Below are 24,584 nucleotides of genomic sequence, written 5' to 3' on the forward strand. Positions count from 1 at the left end.
TCACTGGGAATCATGCCACGGAAACACCCAAACTCCGATGCGAGCGAAGAAATGTAAACGGGGAGAAGTGTATTGAATCAAAAGTTGTGTCATCGCTTTGAATGTTCAGGTATAAAGTTCACCTGCGATGGCGGTTCCTCGTTCTGCATCTTTTCGCCGACTTGATGTCCCATTCATCCCTCGATCCTCATTTTCCTCTTCATTCAGCTGATTCTCTTCTTCAATTTCCTTCTCGATTTCCTCCCGAATACCCAATATATCTGGTGGGATAACGCTCATCTGAACACTCGGTGCACCGTTGATGTATCGCAGCTGTTCTAATATCCCTTCCACGAGAGAATCTAGATACTGCTTGGTATTCTTATTTTCAACTTTTCGCAGATCTGATAACGGCGGAAAGAGTGAAAAGTCGGGCTGGAAATGACTGCGAAAGGGGAGCGTTTCGGGAAGTTTGGGATCAAGGTGATCTTCCGCCCCAACACATATTGCTGTCTCGTAAGCCCACAGCCGGGAGACGTTGCGAGGTGTATATCCTCCACCACCAAGAACGAGGGTAGGCAAGCCAAAAGATTTTGTGAAGGCAACGCATGCACCGTGCGCACGAATATTGAGGTTAAAACAGCCCAGTCTGTCACAGCCTAAGCTGTCAGCACCACACTGCAGGACTATTGCCGTAGGTTGGTAGGTCGTTATGCATGGGCCGATAATAGCTTTAAAAAGGTTGACATAATCATTATCTTCGATTCCGTCGTTTAATGGAACGTTTAAAGAATGGTGAGCACCAGGGTTGAGCGGGTGTGTTGGCCCGGTGCTATCGAGCGGACCGGTTCCTGGAAAGAAGTTATCCTTGTCATATTTGTGGAAAGAAACGGTAAGGACTCGGTCTGTTGACCAGAAAGCCTGCTCGACCCCGTCTCCATGATGGACATCGATATCAATATACATGACTCTTGGATGGTGCCTCAGCAGCTGAAGGATACCAAGCACAATATCATTAATATAGCAGAACCCGCTTGCCTCGGTCTTTTTGGCGTGATGCAGCCCGCCGGACCAGTTAATGGCAATATCTGATTGATTATTGCATAGTTTTCGAGCAGCGTCGACGGTTCCGCCGGAATAGAGAGCGCAGTAGTCATACAGGCCGTCAAAAATGGGACAGTCGTCACCAAAGTTAAAACCGGCGAGCCGATCCTGCTGCGCTGTGCTGTCCATATCGGAGGGAATAACCTGGCTTAGAAAGTCGAGATAATCTGTACTGTGGAACTCGGCCATCTCATCGTATGTCGCTGCTCGGGCAACGTAAAGATCCATGGCATGGTGCATCCCGTAGGCCATGACGAGCTGCTTTGTGAGGGTTAGACGCCATGGCTTCATGGGATGTGACTGGCCAAAATGATGTGGTTCGACGGTTGCGTTTGAGTGCCATGACACCCTGTAACCCTTCGGCCTCTTGATAATGTCGTGAGCTACCTCATCGGCAGTCTTGCGGTCAAATGTGATGGTTGTGTTGGCGAGGGGTGGAGGGCCATATTCCTGGACAATGGCGGATCGACCCATGGTCAAGTGCGGGCGTCTTTTGATCTTAAATCCATATAACAGTTGCCACTAGTCAGGATTATCGTTATATCTCGGATGTGCCTCTCGATTTTTGCGTGTCCGCGACTCTCACTCTCTTGCGACGTTGTTTGAATTGTGCCAAAGGAGAGCTCATCAAAGGTGGAAATTGCGGATAAATTTGAGCCATCAAAAGGAACAGCCAATCAGGAGTCGCTAAAGTTGGCAGCCCTGATCGGGACTAGTGCGGCTTATGGTGGAGCATATTGAAGGCTAATCCTAAAACGGAAAGGTGGTCCGTGTAACTAATGCCAATATTTATCATGTGATCGCTGACTAAACAATCCAATAAGGTAACTTTCACTTTCTATCATTTTCTCTTTGATGGCTTCATTGATTTCAAGAATAACACTGACTGTTGGTTGCAAGGCAGCTTGTTCTGGAGCTCTGCTTGTTTGTTTTGTCTACTAACAAGGACAGCCTCTTTGCTTTCTAGGATTACTACGCTAACAGGAGGCTCTAGGACACGTGTTGTTTGTGATATTTTATCATGGCACATGCAGAGGATTGCTCCTCTGTGCTTGAGCAGTTTGTCCACAATGGTAAGTACAGTATATCACTACGTCATTTTGACTAGTAGAGCTATTATCTAACAGCCGCTATTGAATAGTCGCAAACTTGCCAGCAGAAATAAACCATCTGATGGAGGAGATACAAGCCAAAGATAAAATAATACAAGAGTGTCGCGCTATTATCAACTCGAGGGACGGGAGTTTACAGAAATTTATCAAGATAAACGGAAGCCATGCCTTGAACCCAAAAGAGGAGGCATACAGCAAGACTATCCTGCAAAATATGGACCGATGCCAGGTACTGCAGGATGAGAAGGTTATCTTGAGCGATAAGGCGAGCATCCTGCTGGACCGGCATATCAAGAGACTTGACGTTAAAATCCGCGAACTTCAAAATGATGGCCTTCTCTCGAACGATCCGCCTCTCCCCTCTCTCTTCCAGAATAAGGATTCACATCGTGAAACCCCCAAGGCTATATTTCCCGAGGCCACTGTCCATGAAGGGTCTTATTCCGCACCGTTAAATGCTGCGTCGGGAAACGTGAATTTACAATATAGCCTTGCCCAGAGGTTGAATAATAATAATGTCTCCCGTGTATCTGCAGGGGCTGCTGCTGCTACCCAAGCTGCGGCTCGCAACTCAGCGCCTGCTACACCGGCAGCCACAGCTTTACACCAACAGCGCCGTGAATCATCAGCGGGAGCAGCTGATAGCAAGCGGCGTCGGTTAAATGGGTCAATTAGCACGCTGCCTGTTGCACCCTCAAATCTCCGGCAGTCATCAACTGGCCCTGGGACACCCAAGGCCGGGACACCAGGAGTATCACGGGCAGGTAGCGCCGGCCCCCGTTCAACAACCGGAGTAAAGAAGCCCACCACAAAGAAGGTTGCGCCGCATCAGCAAGTGCGCAAGATAAAGGCACATAATGCACCCGGAAAGCCGACAAAACGATCTTCAAGCGGAAATCGCTTGAAACCTGTATCAGGAAATGGGAGGAAAAAATCTCGATCTCCAGCCTCAGGCCTAGCAGATGAAGAAGAAGACGAATCAATGCTCAGCAGTGCTGACATGTCTGATTCCGAAAACGTTCATGTGTCTCGACGACAAATGGCACGGTCTTCGCAAGAGGATGCGGATGACGACGACGATGAGGAGGGAGGCGAAGACACAAAAACATATTGCACTTGCCGAAGCGTTAGCCATGGAGACATGGTTGCTTGTGATAATGACAACTGCCCATACGAGTGGTTTCATTGGAAGTGTGTTGGACTTACCAGGGAGCCCTTGGGAACTTGGTATTGCGATGAGTGTCGTAAGAATTTGGGGAAATGAGGAAGCGCGCTCTTATACTACATCTTGGATGTATAATACTTATGATACTGTAGATACTTTTTTTTTAATGATTAATGTGATATGACCTAGAACTCGGTTGAGCATTCTTGCCCTCTTGAGTGAAAGTTCTCAAATGCTTGTTATTCAGAAACAGTAAATAGAAAAGGCCACCAGCTAGTTAAAATCACAAAAGTATGTACTTTTTCCATGTTGTAGGTTGTTTTAATATGATAAGGCCACCAAAAATAAAAACAGACATTGACTCCGTCGCTATGCTTTCTATGTATGAATACAATGGGAAAGGACTAAACATGCCCTAACACTTTTGTTGGAGGGTATAAATGAAAATATGCCCCGATAATGTTACTGATGCGGTTATTCAAACGCTTTTTATAATGTTTCGCTGGTTTTGACGCTCTGGGAATATGTCGAAAACGGGAGGATGAGGATGGGCTATCAAAAAAAAATAATCAAAGGTTAAAAAGATAATGTAGAGCTTTTCAACCATTCGTCGAAATATTCGCAGTTCTCCGCGTTTACTGGGCCTCCGGGATGACAGAGAGAGAAAACTGGACACCGGCCGCAGGGGGCGTCGGTCATGCCATTCGATCCCAATGTTGAGCTTTCTTTGGCGCCTCCATCAGGGCCCTGAAGACCCAGGTCGCGCTGTAGGGAGATCTCATTCGGCTTTTTGACGCTTCGGTACGCTGCTCCATCTCGAAGGGAGACCAGTCTTCCATCATAACAGAGCATCTGCAGGAGTTGAGAAATGCTTCCTTCGTCCATGGTTACGGGTGTGAGCCCAGATCCATTTATAGCCTTTGTGATGTCAGCCGTGGTTGGATGACCCTGGTATGACGGAAGATATGGAATGTACTGTGTTTCCGAGTCGTCGGCCTGCGCCTTTCGCTTCTTTCCTTTTGGCTGGTCTTCAGCTCCCGGGGAGTTCCAGCTCCTTGCGCTGACCCAGTGTTCAATCCAGCCACTGAGCCCACGGATGAAATCTGCATCTAGTACACCGTCTGTGAACCACGCACCTCCAGTTATTTCCTCGCTTGGCTGTAGACCCGATAGCATATATATCTTTCTTGAAGGGTACTTGACATTCCGCACAGACTTGACGTAGTTCTTTGCTTCAAGAGTTTTCAGGCACCGATTCATAATCGTTTGATGCAGGTTTGTCCGCGTCTTGATGATTTTGGTCCAGATACCGTTCCGCCCGGTCGAATGGATTACATTGTAAACGAGACGTTCCTCACCATTGAGATTCTGCAATCTATCAAGGTGTTAGTTGACGACAGCATAACTACACGCATGTAAAGGTTAAAGAGTCACAAACTTTTCAGCATCTGACTGCGCAATAATCTTCCATGCAAGACGGTCATCTTTCGCTTGTAGCAGACGAAGCATGCTCTGGTCGACCAGAATCTGGGTGCATCTCAAGAGCAGAGCCAGGTCATCGTTTGGTATGACTCCGAGGCTGAGCAAGTCCTGCTGGTAGAAGAGATGGTCTGCCGGGAAGCTGGAGAGACACTGATCGTAGAGCTTCATCGCCAGGCTCTGCGGATCGCCTGATGAAGCCTTTCCCCGTGAAGGGCCTGCATTCGAAGCCATGGCTGATTGTATATCTTCTTCTGTTATCTTCGTCCTCCGTCGAGTGTGTCTTAACGTCGAATCGGGGCTTTCGCAGAGATCAGGATGCGCAGGAGGGCCGAACTATCACCGGTAGGGTCTGGGAGAGAGGCTCATAGTTAGATATCCACTGCTTATAGAGTGACTGCGGTCAACTATAGGATAATATCTTGATGGCTGTCGGGTGTTTTTTTCACGGTTGAAGATGTCAAAGGCAAAAAAAAGAAGTTCCTCTTCCCCTCCAAGTCAGTGAGAAGAAGCAAAAGCAAAAATAAAAAGAAGCTCGAAATTTCCAGAAGCTTTTCCCACCTCGATAAATATACAAGACGACGACGAGGACTTCACAGGACAGACTCTCCCACGACAAGCAGACAAACAGACGGGTTGACTCTTATTCAAGTGCTGCGATAGAAGACAAGACTGACCATGGCGGACGCTCTGAAGGCAGAGGGTAACAAGGCATTTGCAGCCAAGGACTTTACTACAGCTGTGTGAGTACCCAGAAGACAGTTTGACCAGACGATGAACGAGCAGGGACTGATCGATTACGAGACAGTGAGAAGTTCTCTGCGGCCATCGAGCTCGATCCAAGCAATCATGTTCTCTACTCAAACCGCTCGGGAGCCTATGCCTCGCTGAAGGACTTTGACAAGGCGCTGGAAGATGCAAACAAGACGACGGAGCTGAAGGCAGACTGGCCCAAGGGCTGGGGCCGTAAGGGAGCTGCTTTGCACGGACAGGGAGATCTATGTGAGTGGCTATAGCAGTCTACAGCAGGAGAACAAGGGGAACCTTTGGTGCTAACTGTATTTCTATAGTGGGTGCCCACGATGCGTATGAAGAGGCACTGAAGCTTGACTCAAGCAATGCGCAGGCCAAAGCCGGTCTGGAGTCTGTGAAGCGTGCGATTGACGCTGAAGCCAAAGCAGACGGTGTCTCTGGGGACCCTACTGCGGGACTAGGAAACATGTTCCAGGATCCTCAGCTAATACAGAAGCTGGCTAGCAACCCAAAGACGGCACCTCTCCTCGCAGACTCTGAGTTCATGGCTAAGCTGCAGAATCTTGCAAAGAACCCTAACTCTATCGGCGACGAGATGCGGGACCCCCGATTCCTGCAAGTGATGGGTGTTTTACTTGGTGTTGATATGTCCTTTGGAGCTCCCCCAGAGGCCGCTGGTGCTACCGGTGGTCGACCAAAGGAGGCCGAGGAGGACGTGGAGATGCCTGATGTACGTCCTGGGCCCCAAAAGGCTCCCACGCCCGAGCCAGAGCCCGAGCCGGAAGATGAAGAAGCCATTGCGAAGAAGAAGGCCAAGGCTGAGGCAGATGAGGAGAAGAAGCTTGGTACAGAGAACTACAAGAAGAGACAGTTTGATGCTGCAATTGGACATTACAGCAAGGCGTGGGAGATACACCACGACATCACCTACCTGACCAACCTCAGTGCCGCCCAGTTCGAGAAGGGAGACTACAAGGATGCCATTGCGACCTGCGAGAAGGCCGTTGCCGAAGGTCGAGAGATGCTTGCTGACTTCAAGATCATCGCAAAGTAAGTTAACTTGAACATAAAAGTATGATGTATATATATGTACTAACGGTTTTATGTTAGGGCCTTTGGACGAATTGGATCTTCGTATGAGAAGCTTGGAGACCTGGCCACAGCCATTACGAACTACCAGAAGTCACTGACCGAGCATCGAACTCCCGAGATCCTTGCCAAGCTGCGTGCTGCAGAGAAGGCGAAGATCAAGGCCGAAAAGGAGGCCTACCTCGACCCCGAGGAGGCTGAGAAGGCCCGCGAGCTAGGCAACAAGAAGTTCAAGGAAGCCGACTGGCCGGGTGCAGTTGAGGCCTATACCGAGATGACCAAGCGTGCACCAGATGACCACCGCGGCTACAGCAATCGCGCAGCCGCCCTGATCAAGCTGATGGCTTTCCCACAGGCTGTCCAGGATTGTGACGAGGCGATCAAGCGAGACCCCAAGTTTATCCGAGCCTACCTGAGAAAGGCGCAGGCTCTGTTCGCGATGAAGGAGTACAACAAGTGTCTGGACGTCTGCACCGAAGCGCAGGAGCATGACGAGAACGGCGCCAACCAGCGTGAGATTGAGCAGCAGCAGCAGAAGGCGCTTGAGGCTCAGTTCAGTGCTCGTGCCGGTGAGACTGAGGCTGAAACTGCTGAGAGAATCCAGCGAGACCCAGAGGTACATATCCCTTTGTCTCTTTCCTTTTTCCCTCCCTCTTGCTATGCTATGGAATGAGTTATGGAGTCAATGATGATCAGCTAACAAAACTGTTTCTACTTTAGATTATGTCTATCGTCCAGGATCCGGTGATGCAGGCCATTCTCCAGCAAGCCCGGGGCGACCCAGCTGCTCTTCGTGAGCATATGAAGAATGCTAATGTCCGCACCAAGATCCAGAAGCTGATAGCAGCTGGTGTGATTAGAACGGGATGAACAGAGAGAGGTTTGATTGACTTAACGAGGCCAATGAATTGAAGGTTAAAAGACCAAAAAAAAAAGCGCCAAAGAATTTCCGTTATTCTATGTAGTAATGAACAGCGATATTCTTCCTTTTCTACCCCTTTCCAGCCAGTTCTCAATTTCCGAGTGGATATATCCAGGATATAGAAATTGTTTCCAGGGGATGAGGAAGACGATGACGTTGGTAAGTGAAGATCGGACGATCGCGACAGAGGGTATCCGGAGAAATTAATTGAAGGTGATAATTAAGCAGGTACCCGGCATCGTCTCAGTAAGAGTCTTGTCTGAAACACGGATCGGTCAGAGGAAGAAGAAGCCTTCAAGGGCAGCTGGTCGAAAACGCCCTCCGTCATCGTCTCTCCGTTGTCACAGCTTGGCTCGCTCACTGATGCATGTCATTTCCAACCCGACTCGCTCGCATGCAGGCTTTCTCGATAGGGACAATTGCTTTTTCTTTCTTTTTTTTTTAGGCCCTTTGCCCTTCTCAATAATTTCTCTTCTTTTCGTCCCGTCCAAGCCAAAGAAAAGGTCCTCATGCATCTCACGTCCTCTTGTTTGCGCAGGAGTCCACCCGTAACATATGCACAAGGAATACTTTACTCCATATACGCATATATATTACCGGCCCAGCGCCGTGGCTACCCATGCCATCTCATCTCATCAGCTAATTCACCCTGGTCCCATCTGGTCCATCTGCTTCCCGCAGTTTCGGTGTGCACTTGTCGCCCGGCTCCAAGGGTGGCTAAATAAATCTACCAGCCACAGCAAGGTCTCCCTCAGTCCGAGGACGTAACCACCCAGGCAGCTTGGGAGGGGGGTAAAGAGGGAAAAAAAGACGCACGGCCAGCGTTACTGCTGCAACTAACTGGCAGACAGGTGGAGAAGGTGGCCTGAAGTCCACGATGTGGCAAATACAGCTGGTTGGGCCAGTGAGGGCGTCAGAAGTATGTCAAGACTAGAGGGCATCAGCCACGATCGAGCTGTCCGTATCACGATATCATGATACCACGATCCATTATTGAGAGTGCGTCTGCCGCGGCCAACCCTCTCCCTCATCTTCTGCTCCCTCTTGTCGGCCATAGACAGAGAGCGTGGCTGGTGAGGTGGTGGAGTCCCTGGTTGCGTGTCATCGTATCGGCTGCTTGGTCCCAGAAGCTGCTTCCCTGCAAGCTACAAGCTCGCATCTGGCGCAAAAAAAGGCACGATCGCGATGACGGCGTTAATTGTAGGGATGCGTCCTGTTAATTGCCACCAGGAAGCCTGTCGTCTCGTCTACCCCGTCTTGCTTGTGTTCGGCCATTGACCTGGATAGATTTGGTGGTTGACGTCGTGGTAGTTTGCTGATACAAATCTGTGGTCTTCAGTCCACCAGCAAGGCGCACTCAGCTCTGTGTAAAAAGGCCGTCCGTCCCTGTGTAAAGCTGCCACCGTCTGCGTCTCTTTTGCTTCTTCTTCGTCCTTCATCGTCATCTTCTTCCCCAAGCCAGGTTCCACATCGCGGCCCTCGTCCGGGGTGTTGGTTGGTGAGACTGCGGCCGTCCTCTTTGGCCTCAACTCTTGTCAGTCGTTGCTTTTTTCTCTCTGCATTTTCTCCCAGCCGACTATTTTATTCATCTCCAGCTCCGCCGACTGAGCCAGAACTTAATTGACCCTCCTTCTCCCCATCGCTGTTGGTTCTGTGTGTGAGAAACGCCCTGCTGTGTCGTCTGCTGGTGTTTGCGTAGGACCAACAACTCCGGCCAAACTAACTAGTTGGAACAGCATAAACCAAACCAAACCAAACCAAAAACCACAGCAACCACCCACAGCAGCAGCAGCAGCAGCAGTTAATCCTGCATTGCAGCTGCGCTCTCCCACGTCTCTGTCTGCATATTATCCTCTTCCTTTCTCCCTCTCTCTCGCTCTCGCTCTCTCACCGCATGACGCTCGTTCCCGCGACTTGAACGGCATCGACAAGTGACGACGACCAAGGGGGAACATCCAATTGCAGCCCGCAGCCATGGCTACGCAGGGAGAAGTACCAGCCACCGACGCTGCTCGTCCGGCGCCAGAGTCCATCGAGAAGAAGCTGGTGGACGAGAGCAAGCAGGCCGGGGTGCCTGCGTTCCAGTTCGACCCGGATGCGTCGCCAGAGAAGAAAGCTGAACAGGCAAAGATGGTACGTCAGCTTCCCCCCTCCTCTTCCTCCCTATCTACACCAAATACTATAGTGGATTTTGACTGACAAGGTGTAGGCGATACCTGCTGGTTTCCAGAGGAATGGCACGAATGGAACAAATGGGAATCATGCTATCAATGGGAAGCAGGCTGGTGCCGTTGCTCCAGCTACGGATATTGTACGTTGAAAGGCGACCTCTCAACATTGTTCACTGCCATTTTCGCCATTCCGCTGTTTCAATTCAGTTCCTTTATTATCGCCAATTCACTTCAAAGACTGACTTGAATCTTGTCCTTCTTCTAGGGAACTACAAATGGCACGAAGAAGCCCGATCAAATGGAAAAAGCTGATGGAGAAGACAAACCAAAGATGGAGGTCAAGGAACTTACTGAAGAGGAGAAATTCGCCCCCGGCCGAACTGGATGGGCTCCTCGATTCTCTGCTCCGGCTACAGAAGAGAGCAACGGCGACGAGCCCGGACTGCCTCCGACCATCCTAGAGGGCAGGCTTGACGATAAATTCTTCGGAGGTATGCATCCCGCCATGATAGTATGTATTTGTTAGAATAGGAGGCTCAGCAACTAACATCGCTGCTGTAGATTGGTACCACAACTCTGCGGTTATCATATTCGCTTGTCTAGCCTCCTGGATCGTTGCCCTCCTTGGTGGTGGCTTGGGATGGGTGTTCCTCGTCATGGCTGCCTGTGGCACCTACTACCGTACCTCTATCCGCCGTGTTCGACGAAACTTCCGCGATGATATTACCCGAGAACTGGCTAAGAACAAGCTCGAGACGGACTCTGAGACTCTCGAATGGATAAACAGCTTCCTTGCCAAGTTCTGGCCCATCTACGCTCCAAACCTTGCCCACTCTATCATTTGCTCCGTGGACCAGGTCCTCAGCACCTCTACCCCGGCTTTCCTCGACAGCTTGCGTCTCAAGACATTCACACTCGGTAGCAAGCCACCGCGCCTCGAGCATGTCAAGACCTACCCCAAGACTGAGCCAGATATTGTCCTCATGGACTGGAAGTTCAGCTTCACGCCTGCTGATAAGATGGACATGACTGCTCGCCAGATCAAGGACAAGATCAACCCCAAGGTTGTGCTTGAAGTTCGTGTCGGTAAGGGTATTGTCAGCAAAGGCCTCGATGTCATCGTGGAGGACTTTGCCTTCTCCGGCCTGATGAGAGTAAAAGTAAAGCTGCAAATCCAGTTCCCACACGTCGAGCGTATTGATATCTCTTTCTTGGGTAAACCCGAGATCGACTACGTCTGTAAACCCCTTGGTGGTGAAACCCTCGGTTTCGATATCAACTTTATTCCCGGTCTCGAGAGCTTCATCACTGAGCAGATCCACGGAAACCTGGCCCCAATGATGTATGAACCAAACGTTTTCCCCGTCGAAATAGCTAAAATGCTCGCTGGCAGCCCAGTTGACCAGGCCATTGGTGTTCTCGCCGTCACTATCCATGGAGCCAACGGCCTCAAGAAAGCCGACCAGTTCTCCAGCACTCCAGACCCTTACACCTTGGTTTCGATTAACAGCCGAACCGAACTCGGCAGGACAAAGACAGCACATGATACTTCCAACCCCAAGTGGAATGAGACGCTCTATGTTATCATCACCTCTTTCACTGATGCCCTCACCCTACAGGTCTTCGACTGGAACGAAATCCGAAAGGACGTCGCACTCGGAACCGCAACCTTCTCCCTGGAGTCTCTTGAGACAGAGGAGGTGCATGAGAATCTTAACCTCGATGTTATGCTAAACGGCCGTCATCGTGGCGTGATGCAGGCAGACGTTCGCTTCTTCCCCGTCCTGACGGCCACGAAGACTGAGAGCGGTGCCATTGAACCTCCACCGGAACTCAACACCGGTATTGTTAAGTTCACCGTCGAGCAGGCAAAGGATCTCGATGGAAGCAAGTCCTTTATCGGGCAACTCAACCCTTATGCTGTCCTGCTCCTTAACGGCAAGGAAGTCCACATCACCAAGAAGCTGAAGCGCACCAACAACCCCATCTTCCCCGACCCGTCAAAGGAAATCCTCATCAGCGATCGTAAGACCGCTCGCCTCGGAATGATGATCAAGGATGATCGTGACCTTGCTACTGATCCAATTCTCGGAAAGCAGCAGATGAAGTTAAACGACATGTTGAAGATGATGGAAAAGGGCAAGGAATGGTTCGAACTTTCTGGTGCCAAAACCGGTCGTGTCAAGATGAGGTTGGAATGGAAGCCAGTTGCTCTCAAGGGCGTCGTTGGCAGCGGTGGCTATATCAACCCTATCGGTGTCATGAGACTTCACATCAAGAGCGCAAAAGACCTCCGAAATGTCGAGACTATGGGCAAATCTGACCCCTATCTACGTGTCTTGAAGGCTGGAATGGAAACTCGCCGTACCGTCACCTGGTTGAACAACTTGAACCCCGAGTGGGATGAGGTCCTCTACGTGCCTGTCAACTCTCCCCGCGAAAAGCTGATCCTTGAAGTCATGGACGATGAATCCATTGGAAAGGACAGACCGCTTGGTTTGGTTGAATTGAACGTTGCTGAGTACATAAACGAGGGCGAGGACGGCGAATACGAAGTCCATGATGAGAAGAGAGACTTGTCCACTCCTCTTAAGCTCGATGGCCGTAGTAACCAGAAGGGAGTCCTCAACTACACTGTTGCCTTCTATCCAACTCTCAACGTCATTGACCCTGATGAAGAGGCAGAGGAGCTTGAGGCCCAGAAGGAGCTTGCTGCTGCCACTGCTGAAGAAGGTGGTAGCATGCCGAGTGACTCAGACTCTACTACCAAAGCTGAGGCTACCACGAACGGTGGTGCTCGTTCAAGCACTGATGGCCTGACCAACGGCGAGAAGGCTGAGAAGGAAGTGCCAAAGATCCGCCTTACTCCTCAGGATGTGCACAAATATGGTATGTTGTTATCTGATACGAGATATATTACAAGCGGATGGGAAAGCTAACGACCGATAGAATCTGGTTTGATTGTTTTCAAGCTAGAGGAGGGTGATTTCTCAAACACTGGCACCCAGCTCGAGGTCTTGATGGATGACAACCTGTACCCAACTTACACCTCCCCAAAGATTCAACACAAGCATATGGTATTTGGCGATAGTAAGTAAAGAATTATCCATGATCTATATATTGGATACTGCTAATCAAATTATATAGTCGGTGATGCATTCGTTCCTGAAATGGAGTTCTCTAAGATCACGCTGCGCCTTGTTGACAAGTCTGACCGTCCCGGTGAAGACTCTGATGATCATTCGATTGCCAAACTCTCCGGGCCAACCCTGGCCACTCTCCAGCAATGCTTGGTTAGTTCCAACGTCTCGCCACTATATGGAAGAATCTCATTTTGACTGACAATGTGATAGTATAAACCAACTGAGCTCGTTCTGAGAGGATCCGATGGCATCAACAGCAAGGTTACCGTGAGCTTGAAGTATCTCCCAGTTAAGATGAAGCTTGACCCAGCTGAGAGTATCAACAACATGGGAAATCTCCGAGTGGACGTCCTGGATGCTGCCGACCTACCATCAGCAGATCGAAACGGATACAGTGACCCATACTGCAAGTTCAAGCTTGGAGATAAGGAAGTGTTCAAGACCAAGGTGCAGAAGAAGACGCTGCATCCGGCTTGGAACGAATTTTTCGAAACGCCCATCAAGTCTAGAATTGCAGCCAGCTTTAGAGCCGATGTTTACGACTGGGACTTTGGTGATAAGGCAGACTACCTTGGTGGTACCGTTATTGACCTTACGCAGCTGGAGCCATTCCAGCCCCAGGAGATCAGCCTTCCTCTCGATGGCAAGTCTGGTGCAATCCGACTGAAGCTGCTCTTCAAGCCAGCCTACGTTACCCGTTCTCGACAAGGTTCATCCACATTCTCTGGCACTTTTGCAACGCCAGGAAAGATTGTAGGAGCTCCCGTCAAGGGAGTTACCATGCTTGGAGGCGGAGTGGTCAAGGGAGCATCTTTCTTGAAACACGGCTTCAAGCGGTCCAGCCGTGCCCACGCTGATGGAGACGCGGACGCAGAAGCAGCTACCGCCGCCAGCAACGGGGCCCACGGCCATACACCCAGCGTCGAGATCTCGGCGCCAGCAACCCCCCAGCGCGCGGGAGCTCTAGCAGACTCCCCCTCCGGATCCCCCGTAATGTCACACTCTCGCACACGCAGTAGCGCCTCCCAGGCCGGGCTCGGCGTCTCTAGCATCAAGGGCGAGACGGGCGTAGCCAACGTCACCATTGTCTCTGCCACCGGCTATCCACGCTCCACTAACGTCCGAGTAGTAGTCAAGCAACAGACCAGCAAAGGGATGAAAGAAATCCACAAGTCCAAAGCCCACAAGGTCCATGAGTCCGAGGCACCCGTGCAATTCGACCCCGACCACGAGACCATCAAGATCAACTCGGTGACGGCCGACGCGCAGTTCCAGCTGCAAGTCAAGGACCACGCCATCTTCGGATCAGACGATATCCTGGGAGAAGCGCTCTTCTTCCTTGACGACCAAGGGTCGAACGCAGGCAAGGAGCGTAACGTCAAGGTTGGAAATGGCTTCGTGACTATCAAGACTATCTTTACGTCTTCGGAGTCCTCGTCCTTGAGGCCAGGTACTTCCCACTCCAACGTTGGTACAGAAGACAGCGTCGCTGACTCTCCCAAGCCACGTAGAAGTTTCCTATCGAAACGAAGCGTCAGCGGCGTGAGCACATCTAATTGAGCGGAGAAGGGAAAGTGAAAATAAAAGAATCTGTCCTTATTGAATCTCGTATACTAGGCTATCCATCTGTCTGTCTGTTTTTCTTGTTTCTGCGATACCTCTTTTCTTTCGGCCTTTTTGATATTGTTTTCTATTTCACTTATCATGCCAGCCAATCTTCTATACTACCTGCTTTTAACCTCAGTATAACCTTCGAGCTAATAATAGCAGTAGCAAGCCTTGTTTTTCATTCTTGTTCTTCTTCTTGGATGGGAGGTAATGAGAGAGAAACGTCATGTTCTTTTTTTAAGATTTTATCAGTATCAAATCAATCATATGCATCGTAGTTTTTATTTGTCTTATCCAAATGGCCACATGTAACCAAAAAGGAGGGCCTTAGTAAATTAAATGATCATAAATAACGAGTAAAATAAGGACAAGAATAAGAATAAGAATAAGCCAACCAAGAATGAAGTTATACAAGCGACTGGCTGATTCCCTCGGCTTCAATAGGAGCATCAAGGAGATGATGATCCTGGTCTTGTTGTTTGGCAGCAGTCTTCTCTTCGTCCTCTTTCTGGTTCTGCGCTCGCCAGCGGTCTCGTTCAGACGGCTTGCGAGAATCACCTCTGGCCTTCTTTATGTTCAGACGGTTGCCGTAGATGGCGCTGACACCGTCCAGGGCCTTGAGAGCCTTATCAGCCTCCTCTGCAGACTCTAGGTCGACGAAGACGTAGTAATACTGGCTTCCTGACAGGGGGAGCCTGTCCTTATTAGATATTATGACTTTACTTATTGCCTCACTAGTTATGCAGTCAGTAACATGTTGGTACTATAGACCTAGTTCAGACGAGGGGAGCGGAAGGCCGCAGACATACATGTTAAACCCATAGAAGACCTTGCGGATCTCGTAGTCGACGGTAGGCTGGTTACGCATCCTGGGCAGGCCGCCGACAAACAGCCGGCGCCCCTCCGCAGCGTAGCCGTACCAGTGCTTCGAGGCATCGTCTCGGGTCCACCGTTCAAAGACGAACTTGGGAGGGTATGTCTCCGCCTGCTGCTGCTGTTGCTGCTGCTGCTCCGTTGACTTCTCCCTAAACTCCGACGTGTCCAGGTCCAGGTCTCGCCGGCCCAGCGGCGGCTGTAGATCTGCCCTGGGAATTCCCGGATTGACCTTGACGGGACGGCCCAGCATGAGCTTACCGTTTAAATCAGCCATGGCCTTTCGGGCCTGGTCTGCCGTCTTGAGGTCCACGAAGCAGTATGATGGATTCCGCCCCGTAAAGGGGTCAATTGATATATTAATTCGCTCTCTTCACACACACCCAATGAGAATAAGACCGGTGTCGTTCTAGGTTAGGAACTGAGAGGAATAATAATACGAAAAGAAAGCAAGCAAAAAAAAAGATCAAGTTAAAAAGGAAAGAGTCTGGGACGTACATGTTGTAGGGGCTGCTGGCCTCGTCTTCGCCGTGACCGCCAAAGAGCTCGACGACGTCCTCCTTCTTCGCCATGTATGGCATGTTCCCGACATATAGCCTCCTCCGCTCGACGATGGCCGGGTGAACGGGCGTCTGCGCATGTGAGGACGAGGACGACGACGGCCCTGTGCCTGTGCCTGTGCTTGTAGGGGGAGACTCGTGGTATCTGGCTCCCAGCGACTTCAGGCTGCCTCTGCCACTGTCAACGGCCTCCCAGCCTCGAAAGCCGCGGATGCCTCCCTCACCGCTGCTGCTACTACCCGGCTTCCATCTCGACCGATCGAAGGATATCGACCCGGGGATGTCAGGACTCGTAGCCGGCAGCTGCTCCTTTTGCCGCCAGTTGGTCGAGCTCTCTGATCGTCTCTCGCCCTGCTGTGCCATGGCGCCTTGTCGTCTTTTGCTTTCTACCGTGCAAATCAGCTATTTTATCTCTTCTTCGTCTCCGCCGTGTCTCTGTCTCGGTTTCTTACCTGTGCCTTGTCTTATCCCTTTTCCCACGTCTTTTTTGCAGGTCGAGATGAGGTTTTTTGCAGAAACCAAAAAAGGGACAAAGTAAAACCGCCAAGTCTTGTTCTTCTTTTTGAGTCTACGAGCTCGACGTCAGCTTCATCTTCAGCTTCTTCGTCTTCTACATCTACTACTTCTAACTATGGAGTAGTTATCTACTACTGTAAGACTTCTACACTGTCTTCCTACACTGTCCTGGCTGTGTCTTTCTTGTAATCTGACTAACTCGCTAGCAGTCGATCAGGGGGTCCCTGGCCTAGCAGAAGCAACAAGGACCCAGCAGAAATAAATAGAACCAGCGCAGCCTCTCACGTTCTGGGTCCAGGGGCGCAGATTTGCCTGGTTGTGACCTGAAGAGCAGACGCAGACGCAAGAAGCAAGCAGGGAGTGAGGGAGGTAGAGGACGCAGAAGATGCAGCAAGACTTGCCACGAAGAAGAAAAGAAGAAGCAGACGCGGGAAGAAGAAGCAAGCAAGTATAAGCAAGCAAGCAGGGAGAGGGAGGGACGCAGGTGGTTGAGGCCGCAAGCTGGCTGGGACAGCAGCTACGAAGATATGAAGATGGAGAAGAAGGGAGGATATGATATGATATATGCACCGTATGCTGTATACTGTATATATATATATATATATATATATATAGACCCTTACTCCGTAGAGCTCGTTCCAGGGAGATTCCTTTTGCCCCTGAGCTACGTAAGATAGTCGTTACTTATTTTAATCTCATGTCTGGCTGTGTTATCCTCCTGCTTTAATATAAGACTGAGACTGTTGAAGCTCTTTTCCTTCTCATCTCTTCTTCTTCTCTTCTTCTTCTAACATCTTCAACTCTACCACCACCAGCTTCAGCTTCAGCTTCAACCAGGTAAGTCGTGTCTGTCTCCTTCTCGTCTGCCCGCTGCGTATCTTCTACTTCCCTGCTTCCGGCTTGCTGCTTCTCTTAAACCTGCCTTGAACCCTGCCTCTGCCTGCCCAACCGTCGCTTCGCCTGCGTCAACTTCAACCCCTCGAACGACTTCGTCCCCTTCAACTCCAGCACCAACACCCAAGCTCAAGCTGACCGTCTCGTCTCCTTCTGTCCGTCTCTAGGTCGTCTGCCTGTGTCTGACCTCGCTCAATTGACTTGCCGGACAGCTCTCTCGAAGCTCTGAGTTTAGCACTAAACACAACAAGAAACACCCAAGTCCCTCAACATGGCTAGTAGCAGGGTGTTCCCAACCCATCTCCAGGCTCCAGGAGCAGAGAGACGCGATGAGGGCCAGAGCAGACACCACTTCAAGTCTCAGTCCAACATGGTGAGTCTTCTTCTCTTCTCTTCTTTCGCGACGTTTGGTGCGTTTGGTGTGTTTTGGTGCTTGTTTGGCTATACCGCTACAAGAGGGGGGATACCAACAACACCACGACTCTGCTGTCATGAACACCTATTATATCTCTGTTACTACCTGTTGTGATTTAAGACTCTACGGTCAATGGACAATGGGCAATGGTGTGTCAAGGACAATGGCTAATATAGACAGGCCTTCGAGAGTGCCTCGACAAACGTGGCGGCCGCGCAGATGCGTAACGCCCTCAACGCCCTCAGCGATACCGTCAAGGATCCCGCCGAAAAGAAGCGGTTCGAGGCCGAGATGGACAACTTCTTCTCGCTCTTCCGCAGATACCTGAACGACAAGGCCAAGGGCAACGTCCTCTCCTGGGACCGCATTGCTCCTCCACAGCCCAACCAGGTCGTCGAGTACGAGAACCTGGGCGAGTCGGCCTCCGTCGAGTACCTCAAGAAGCTCGCAGTCGTCAAGCTCAATGGTGGCCTGGGTACTTCCATGGGATGCGTAGGCCCCAAGTCCGTCATCGAGGTCCGTGAGGGCATGTCCTTCCTCGACCTCTCCGTCAGACAGATCGAGTACCTCAACCGCACCTACAACGTCAGCGTGCCCCTGGTGCTCATGAACTCCTTCAACACCGACGACGACACCCAGTCCATCATCAAGAAGTACGAGGGCCACAACATCGATATCATCACCTTCAACCAGTCCAGATACCCCCGTATCCTCAGGGACTCCCTTCTCCCAGCCCCCAAGAGCTACGACTCCGCCATCACTGACTGGTACCCCCCAGGCCACGGAGACGTCTTCGAGTCCCTCATGAACTCCGGCACCCTCGACAAGCTGCTCGAACGCGGCGTCGAGATCATCTTCCTTTCCAACGCTGACAACTTGGGTGCTGTCGTCGACATGCGCATCCTCGAGCACATGGTCAAGAACGACGCCGAGTACATCATGGAGCTGACCAACAAGACCAAGGCCGACGTCAAGGGTGGTACCATCATCGACTACGAAGGCAAAGCCCGTCTTCTTGAAATTGCCCAGGTGCCCAAGGAGCACGTCAACGAGTTCAAGTCCATCAAGAAGTTCAAGTACTTCAACACCAACAACATCTGGATGAACCTCCGCGCCGTCAAGCGTGTTGTTGAAGAGGGCGGTCTTCAGATGGAAATCATCCCCAACGGCAAGACCATCCCTGCCGACAAGAAGGGCGAGGCAGATATCTCCATCATCCAGCTCGAGACTGCCGTCGGTGCCGCCATCCGCCACTTCAAGAACGCACACGGAGTCAACGTGCCCCGTCGCCGCTTCTTGCCCGTCAAGACCTGCTCAGATCTCATGCTCGTCAAGTCTGACCTCTACACTCTCAAGCATGGCCAGCTCGTCATCGACCCCAACCGTTTCGGTGACGCTCCCCTGATCAAGCTCGGAACAGACTTCAAGAAGGTCTCTGACTTCATGAACCACATCCCCAGCATTCCTCGTATCCTCGAGCTAGACCACCTCACCATCTCCGGTGCAGTCAACCTCGGCCGTGGCGTCACCCTCAAGGGTACTGTCATCATCGTCGCTACCGAGGGCAGCACCATTGATATCCCTCCAGGCTCCATCCTTGAGAACGTCGTCGTCCAGGGCAGTCTTCGCATTCTGGAACATTAAATGCGTTGCCCCTTTTTTTCCACTTCACGCATTCCACTACCATTCCCCTCCTGGCCATATTACTGGCTACCAGGCTGCTTGCTCTACATTATGCTGTTTTAATCCGATTTTCCCTCTGTCTGCGTGCAAAGTTTCCTATTTCACATTAAAGAAAAAAATCCGTTGTCGTCGGCGTTGTCTTTTTTCCACCCCTGAGCGTCTCCTAATAAATCAATAACACATGCATATTCACTGACATTCCTTCCCCTTTACATATGCCGAGAGAGGAAAAGACACCCGGAAACCAAATATAAAATGAGCGGTTATACGTGCATGGAGGAAAAATGACCATTTGAAATGGACAAACATACTCGCCATCCAATCTGTCCTTCTACTGCGAGCCGATGCCCTATAATCAATTCATTGTACCTAATGATTGACGGAAAAATATGCAATGCATCAAATCTATTAGGTCATACGGGTTATTTCATCCCTGCATTCAACATCATATCAAAAAACAATAGATTGCATTCAACTTCGTGTCAGCATACTCCCTCCCTATGATCCCAATGCCGTAGAACTCCAAACCGAACAAGAGAAGAGAAAGATGATGTCCTTCCGAGACCAAAAATACAAATAAGTGGAATAAGTAAAACCAGTTAACTGTGGTCGGCCGTCATGATAACTGCATTCATACCATACGCGGTGTTAACTTCGTCTCCGGTGCGCAGACCAAGACCGTGGTCGAGCCCCTGAATAACCACCATATTGCGCCTCACTACTGCTCCTATTCTTCCTCCTCTTCTCCTTGCCGCTACCGGAACTCTTCAGCCCGTTCTTAATCGTAGATTCCAACTTCGCAGCATATTTCGCTCGCCTGCTGGTTTCCCGTGTCGCCCCGCTAGAATTTACTATTGGTATCGGACCCGCGGTGGGGGGCATGGGCGCTGGAGGCGCATACGATGATGAGGCGGACGGTTGCCCCTGTGCTTGTGCAGCTGGGACGGGAATATCGTACTCGTCGTCTGAGGTTTCGATGCTGCTATCGCTTTCGCTCCATGTTTCATCTTCGCCTCTTCGCGGACGGGACCGGGAGCGTTCCGGGTCTCGATCTCGTCCTCGCTCTCGTCCTCGCTCCCTGGCGCTTCGAGATGAATGGATCTGGTCATCTGGATGTCTGTAGTCCTGATAGTAATGATGCTGGCGACGAGACGGGGATTCGCGAGAGTGAGAGCGAGGACGAATCTCAACGCTCCTCCGACCTCTTGCTTTCCTATGTCTGGGATCGCGGAGGGATTGGTGTCGGTGCAGGTGTGATCGATGATCTGGATGTATTGATTCGCCGTATGGCTCTATTGTTGTAGGGGATATCGGAGGGGACATGTGTGTGTTTTCAGCCGGGTGATGATGAGACCGTTCTGCCAGGTTGCTGGCCCTTGAGCCTCGTTGAGCGCTGGGAGAGGAGTGGTTGAAGTTGATCATACCATCGTCGTCGAATAGATCTACATATCTTGGGTGGAAGTGGTGGCTGTGCTGCTTTGGCGAAGGGAATGCGTTTGCTGTCTCATCGTCGCCGTAGGTTGTTGTTGGTTTGATTTCGGGAATATGTTTTGATGGAGGGTAGGAGTAGTAAATCTCGGGCCCTTCTTCGTCTATTCTCCTCCTTGGTGTCTCGTGCATGGGTTGATATGAATGTTGTCGTTGGCGATGCATGGATTCATGAGAATGATGTCTTGCATGGGAAGAATGAGGAGGAAACATGTCGTCGTCATGGAGAGGATGCTGCTGGTCATATCGTTGTTCACTGGTTCGGCTCTGATGGTGTGCACGAATATCTTCGGCGGGAGCAGCTCCTTCGTTGTCATCATCTGATGATTCGGGGTGTGCCCATGACCGTCTGTACGCACTCGGCGGGCTGGAATGTCCACGATAATGGTATGAAGTTTTGGATCGAGGCGCCTGTGCAGGTCGCTCATAGCCAGCTGTCTTGGGTCCCGGGTCTCCTGTATACTTGGCTGCTTCGGCATACCGTAAGGGGTGTGGGACACGACCATGCGGTTCCTTAGAGCCCGGCCTCGATGTAGCAGGGCCCTTTCTACCAGCAGGTGAATAGTAATGACTCTGACTGAAGTAGTCACCTTCGTCTTCGTTTGGCCTTGACTGACGAGTTCGTGTAGACGAAGAAGGATGCGCATTACTAGGTGGTCGTGTATGTGGACTTGTCGAAGCAGACTCTGATTCTAGACGATTACTGACAGTTTCATGCCATCTGACCATATCAGGATCTGGTTGTGAGGGGAAAGCAGACGCTGGAATGCTCTTGGGAAGCAAGAATCCTTCATGAACATCAACTATATCAAACATTTCCACTGCTCTCTGGAGAAAAGGGGCATGTTCTTCGGGGCATAGCAAGAGCTGGATTGTCTGCCATCGTATATAGCCATGTGGCAGCAAGGCTGGAATAGACGGTGCCTCGAAGGCATTCTTGGTCGGCTGGAGGGTATGGAAGCATCCCAGAGACTGGTATATAAACGAAAGAGAGGCACTAGGAGTCTTCAGAAACAAGCTATCATAGTTTCCTCCGACAGCACGATAGAAGGCAGCCAGTTTCTCAGGCGTAAGCTCTTTTGTAGAAGATGAAGGGTCGAGTTCAGACTATTTTACACAATTAGCATATACATATGATTATTTTTTATAACAGAATAATATGAATATAATATCGACAGGCAAAGAAGAGACGAGAGAACGGGGTATATTCACAATGACACTGGCGAGGCCTAGACATAGCTGCTCGAGTCTGGGTGAGGGACTCTTGTCCGGCTGTATAAGAAAGCCCCAGTCGAAGTCCTTCGGGGGCTGCTGTGATCCCATCGCGTTGTACTGCACGAGAGCAACCATTTGACGTCCCCAGCCGTCGCTTTCTTAGAACGTTTTGCTTGCTTAGGTATATCCTTTCCACACGGTATAAGTTTCTATTTGTATGACTCTCTGGCGTTCTCGAGTCAAGAGGGGCCCAGCTTGCTTTTAAAACCAGAAGAATGAGGCGCAAACAGGCTGTGATGCAGGGGTCGTTGGCTGCGGGCGCATGGTTGCCTAGGCAGAGAGGCAGCAAGAGTCGAACGCCCAGAGACGGACGAGAGAGAATCAGACGAGGATCTTACTCAAAGCGAATGTCGTAATGAGATACCAGCAAGGTGTATACATATATATATTGGATTAGTAGTTAGTTATATATCTTGGAGTCGACAGCGTGGATCGTCGACCTAGGTAAAGTTGTTGCCCAACGGACGAGAGGCCCAGGCAAGGCAGATGAGAGTCGACGGGCGCTTGTGTGTTGGAATCCCTCTGGCACACAGCGTATATAACGGGCCAGATATATATAGCTGTTATAAGGCTGTTATATATAGGAGACAGCCAGCGCCAGACGTGTGTCTTTCTACCCGCTGTCATGCCATCTATGACGCCGCACCCGCGAGCGACTCGGCTGCCTCGAAGAATCAGATCAGACTCCCCACATCAGGTCACGAGCAAGACGGCGCAGGCAAGGCCGGTGATGAATCAGAGAGCAAAAGAACAGCCAGGCGAGAGGAATAAGAAAAGAAGAGGCAGAGGAAAAAGAAACATGGACAGTTAATAAGGTAGCCTTCCGGAAGTTTAGCTGAAGCTTTTTGTGCTCGTCCATGGATCGTCATTTTACTGTGTACAGCGGGATCCGAACTTCGCCGCCGTGCCTGGACGGGACAGAGACGGGACGGGGACAAGAAAACTGAGCCTCCGGACTATGACGCAATGAACTGCATTGGAAGTACGTATATCCTTTTAAGCATACATATCTTCACGGTGGAGATGAGCACTTCCCTCCCCGGTGCCACGATCGAGTGTTATTATCTGTTTTCGTAAAAAGTACCAAACGCCTTGCTTCCAAACCAGCAGATTAAATGTCCTTCCCTTAAGGAAATATTCCCAAGATGTACGAGCCAGAGCCAGCCCATGGAAGAAGAGATCAGATCAGTACCGCTTCCTCGTTGGCTCGGGGCTCGGGCTGCGGGTTACGCTCCGTTCGTCCCGGCCGCGAAGTCTCAGCCATTTTTTTGTCGACAGCTCCAGCTCTCGGTCAAGTTCCTCGCTGGGCTCCTTGCGGTGGATGAAATTGCAGAAGCCGCCTCGGACACACCCTTCGCCGCTGTTCAGTCGGCAACACGCTTCTCGGAAATCGGTGACGGGCGATAGTTCACAGTATATCGGTCGAGCCGCATACCAGCGAGAGTTCAGCGCGTCGCAGGCCTTCTGCGCAGAGTCTTCGTACTTGAATCTGGCATACACGTTTCCAATCAAATCTGATATGCACTGTTAGCCAAAGTATTCGTTGCACACACCATATGGATGATGAGGATGATGATGAATACATACGGTCGTTATTGTTCTCGCACACCACTACCTCTTCAATCTCACCATACTTGCACATCTCACACCAAAAGTCCTCATAGAAGGCATCAAAGTGGTTCTGCAGCTGGCTGGGGTTCATCTTATTCTTGGGGTCGTATTGCGGGTTCTGGTAGAGGTTCGGTAGTAGGATGGTCTGCGAGTATGACGGCTTGACATGCTTTCGCGAGCAGCGGTCGCCGTGACGGCAGGCACCAATTTTGTAGTAGAACGAGCAGTTAACCTATGCGACGAGCGCGATGTTAGCTTTTGCCTGCAGTAGAAGACAGCCGTAACTCGTGGTCGCAAAGCTGGAGCTCGACTCAAAGGGGAGGAGAGCTTACCTTATCTTGCTCGGTTCCGAAGATAGAAGCGAGGTAGTTGGCCATGTTTGACGATGCGTGAAGCTGAACGGTCGCTGTGAGGGTCTTGTTTAAGTCAAGCTGAAGATATATCCGCGACTGCGGCCGCGTTTCCTTCCTGATACTCGCTTTGAATTGACCGAAGATTGATCGCTTTTTCTCTCCATGAGTTTCTTTCGACTTTCGAATCTTTGGGCGAGTGGCGAGTCACGTGTTGACAGCTCGGGGTAACGTAAAGCCGGAACCTTACATTTCCTGCGGTTTTAAGGTTCCATGTTGAAGAGTAGAAAGGGGCTACAAGATAATGTTTGATATTTGATAGTTGATACTTGGTAGCTGATATATACTTAAGAGAGAGTGGCATGGAGAATATAGTCGCATATAGGAACATAAG

The 24,584-nt window shown here is 50.6% G+C and overlaps 9 protein-coding genes across 9 annotated transcripts; 4 read left to right on the forward strand and 5 right to left on the reverse strand.

Moving 5' to 3' along the window:
- Window positions 1-105: 105 nt before the first annotated feature.
- MGYG_02778 (histone deacetylase phd1) lies at window positions 106-1,557 on the reverse strand (the record flags this gene model as incomplete). The annotated part of the gene is made up of 1 exon (XM_003175200.1): window positions 106-1,557. The coding sequence occupies one exon, from the start codon at window positions 1,555-1,557 to the stop codon at window positions 106-108; it is 1,452 nt and encodes a 483-aa protein (XP_003175248.1).
- A 547-nt stretch (window positions 1,558-2,104) lies between these two features.
- On the forward strand, window positions 2,105-3,459 carry MGYG_02779 (growth protein 3 inhibitor; the record flags this gene model as incomplete). Its single annotated transcript, XM_003175201.1, has 2 exons — window positions 2,105-2,156; window positions 2,225-3,459. The coding sequence occupies 2 exons, from the start codon at window positions 2,105-2,107 to the stop codon at window positions 3,457-3,459; spliced, it is 1,287 nt and encodes a 428-aa protein (XP_003175249.1).
- Window positions 3,460-3,936: 477 nt separating this feature from the next.
- MGYG_02780 (DNA-directed RNA polymerase III subunit RPC6) lies at window positions 3,937-5,073 on the reverse strand (the record flags this gene model as incomplete). Its single annotated transcript, XM_003175202.1, has 2 exons — window positions 3,937-4,735; window positions 4,799-5,073. 2 exons carry the CDS (start codon window positions 5,071-5,073, stop codon window positions 3,937-3,939), a joined length of 1,074 nt encoding a protein of 357 aa, XP_003175250.1.
- A 444-nt stretch (window positions 5,074-5,517) lies between these two features.
- MGYG_02781 (heat shock protein STI1) lies at window positions 5,518-7,551 on the forward strand (the record flags this gene model as incomplete). Its single annotated transcript, XM_003175203.1, has 5 exons — window positions 5,518-5,582; window positions 5,648-5,841; window positions 5,910-6,642; window positions 6,703-7,297; window positions 7,402-7,551. The coding sequence occupies 5 exons, from the start codon at window positions 5,518-5,520 to the stop codon at window positions 7,549-7,551; spliced, it is 1,737 nt and encodes a 578-aa protein (XP_003175251.1).
- Window positions 7,552-9,577: 2,026 nt separating this feature from the next.
- Window positions 9,578-14,477, forward strand: MGYG_02782 (tricalbin-1; the record flags this gene model as incomplete). Its single annotated transcript, XM_003175204.1, has 7 exons — window positions 9,578-9,736; window positions 9,813-9,914; window positions 10,040-10,265; window positions 10,336-12,663; window positions 12,724-12,864; window positions 12,922-13,067; window positions 13,128-14,477. 7 exons carry the CDS (start codon window positions 9,578-9,580, stop codon window positions 14,475-14,477), a joined length of 4,452 nt encoding a protein of 1,483 aa, XP_003175252.1.
- Window positions 14,478-14,931: 454 nt separating this feature from the next.
- MGYG_02783 (hypothetical protein) lies at window positions 14,932-16,321 on the reverse strand (the record flags this gene model as incomplete). The annotated part of the gene is made up of 3 exons (XM_003175205.1): window positions 14,932-15,259; window positions 15,335-15,769; window positions 15,897-16,321. 3 exons carry the CDS (start codon window positions 16,319-16,321, stop codon window positions 14,932-14,934), a joined length of 1,188 nt encoding a protein of 395 aa, XP_003175253.1.
- A 1,318-nt stretch (window positions 16,322-17,639) lies between these two features.
- MGYG_02784 (UTP-glucose-1-phosphate uridylyltransferase) lies at window positions 17,640-19,427 on the forward strand (the record flags this gene model as incomplete). Its single annotated transcript, XM_003175206.1, has 2 exons — window positions 17,640-17,741; window positions 17,964-19,427. 2 exons carry the CDS (start codon window positions 17,640-17,642, stop codon window positions 19,425-19,427), a joined length of 1,566 nt encoding a protein of 521 aa, XP_003175254.1.
- A 687-nt stretch (window positions 19,428-20,114) lies between these two features.
- MGYG_02785 (hypothetical protein) lies at window positions 20,115-22,304 on the reverse strand (the record flags this gene model as incomplete). The annotated part of the gene is made up of 2 exons (XM_003175207.1): window positions 20,115-22,061; window positions 22,167-22,304. 2 exons carry the CDS (start codon window positions 22,302-22,304, stop codon window positions 20,115-20,117), a joined length of 2,085 nt encoding a protein of 694 aa, XP_003175255.1.
- A 1,110-nt stretch (window positions 22,305-23,414) lies between these two features.
- Window positions 23,415-24,217, reverse strand: MGYG_02786 (splicing factor U2AF subunit; the record flags this gene model as incomplete). The annotated part of the gene is made up of 3 exons (XM_003175208.1): window positions 23,415-23,743; window positions 23,817-24,072; window positions 24,173-24,217. The coding sequence occupies 3 exons, from the start codon at window positions 24,215-24,217 to the stop codon at window positions 23,415-23,417; spliced, it is 630 nt and encodes a 209-aa protein (XP_003175256.1).
- Window positions 24,218-24,584: the final 367 nt, after the last annotated feature.

Source organism: Nannizzia gypsea, genomic scaffold (assembly GCF_000150975.2).
Source record: "Nannizzia gypsea CBS 118893 supercont1.2 genomic scaffold, whole genome shotgun sequence".
Classification (NCBI taxonomy): domain Eukaryota; kingdom Fungi; phylum Ascomycota; class Eurotiomycetes; order Onygenales; family Arthrodermataceae; genus Nannizzia; species Nannizzia gypsea.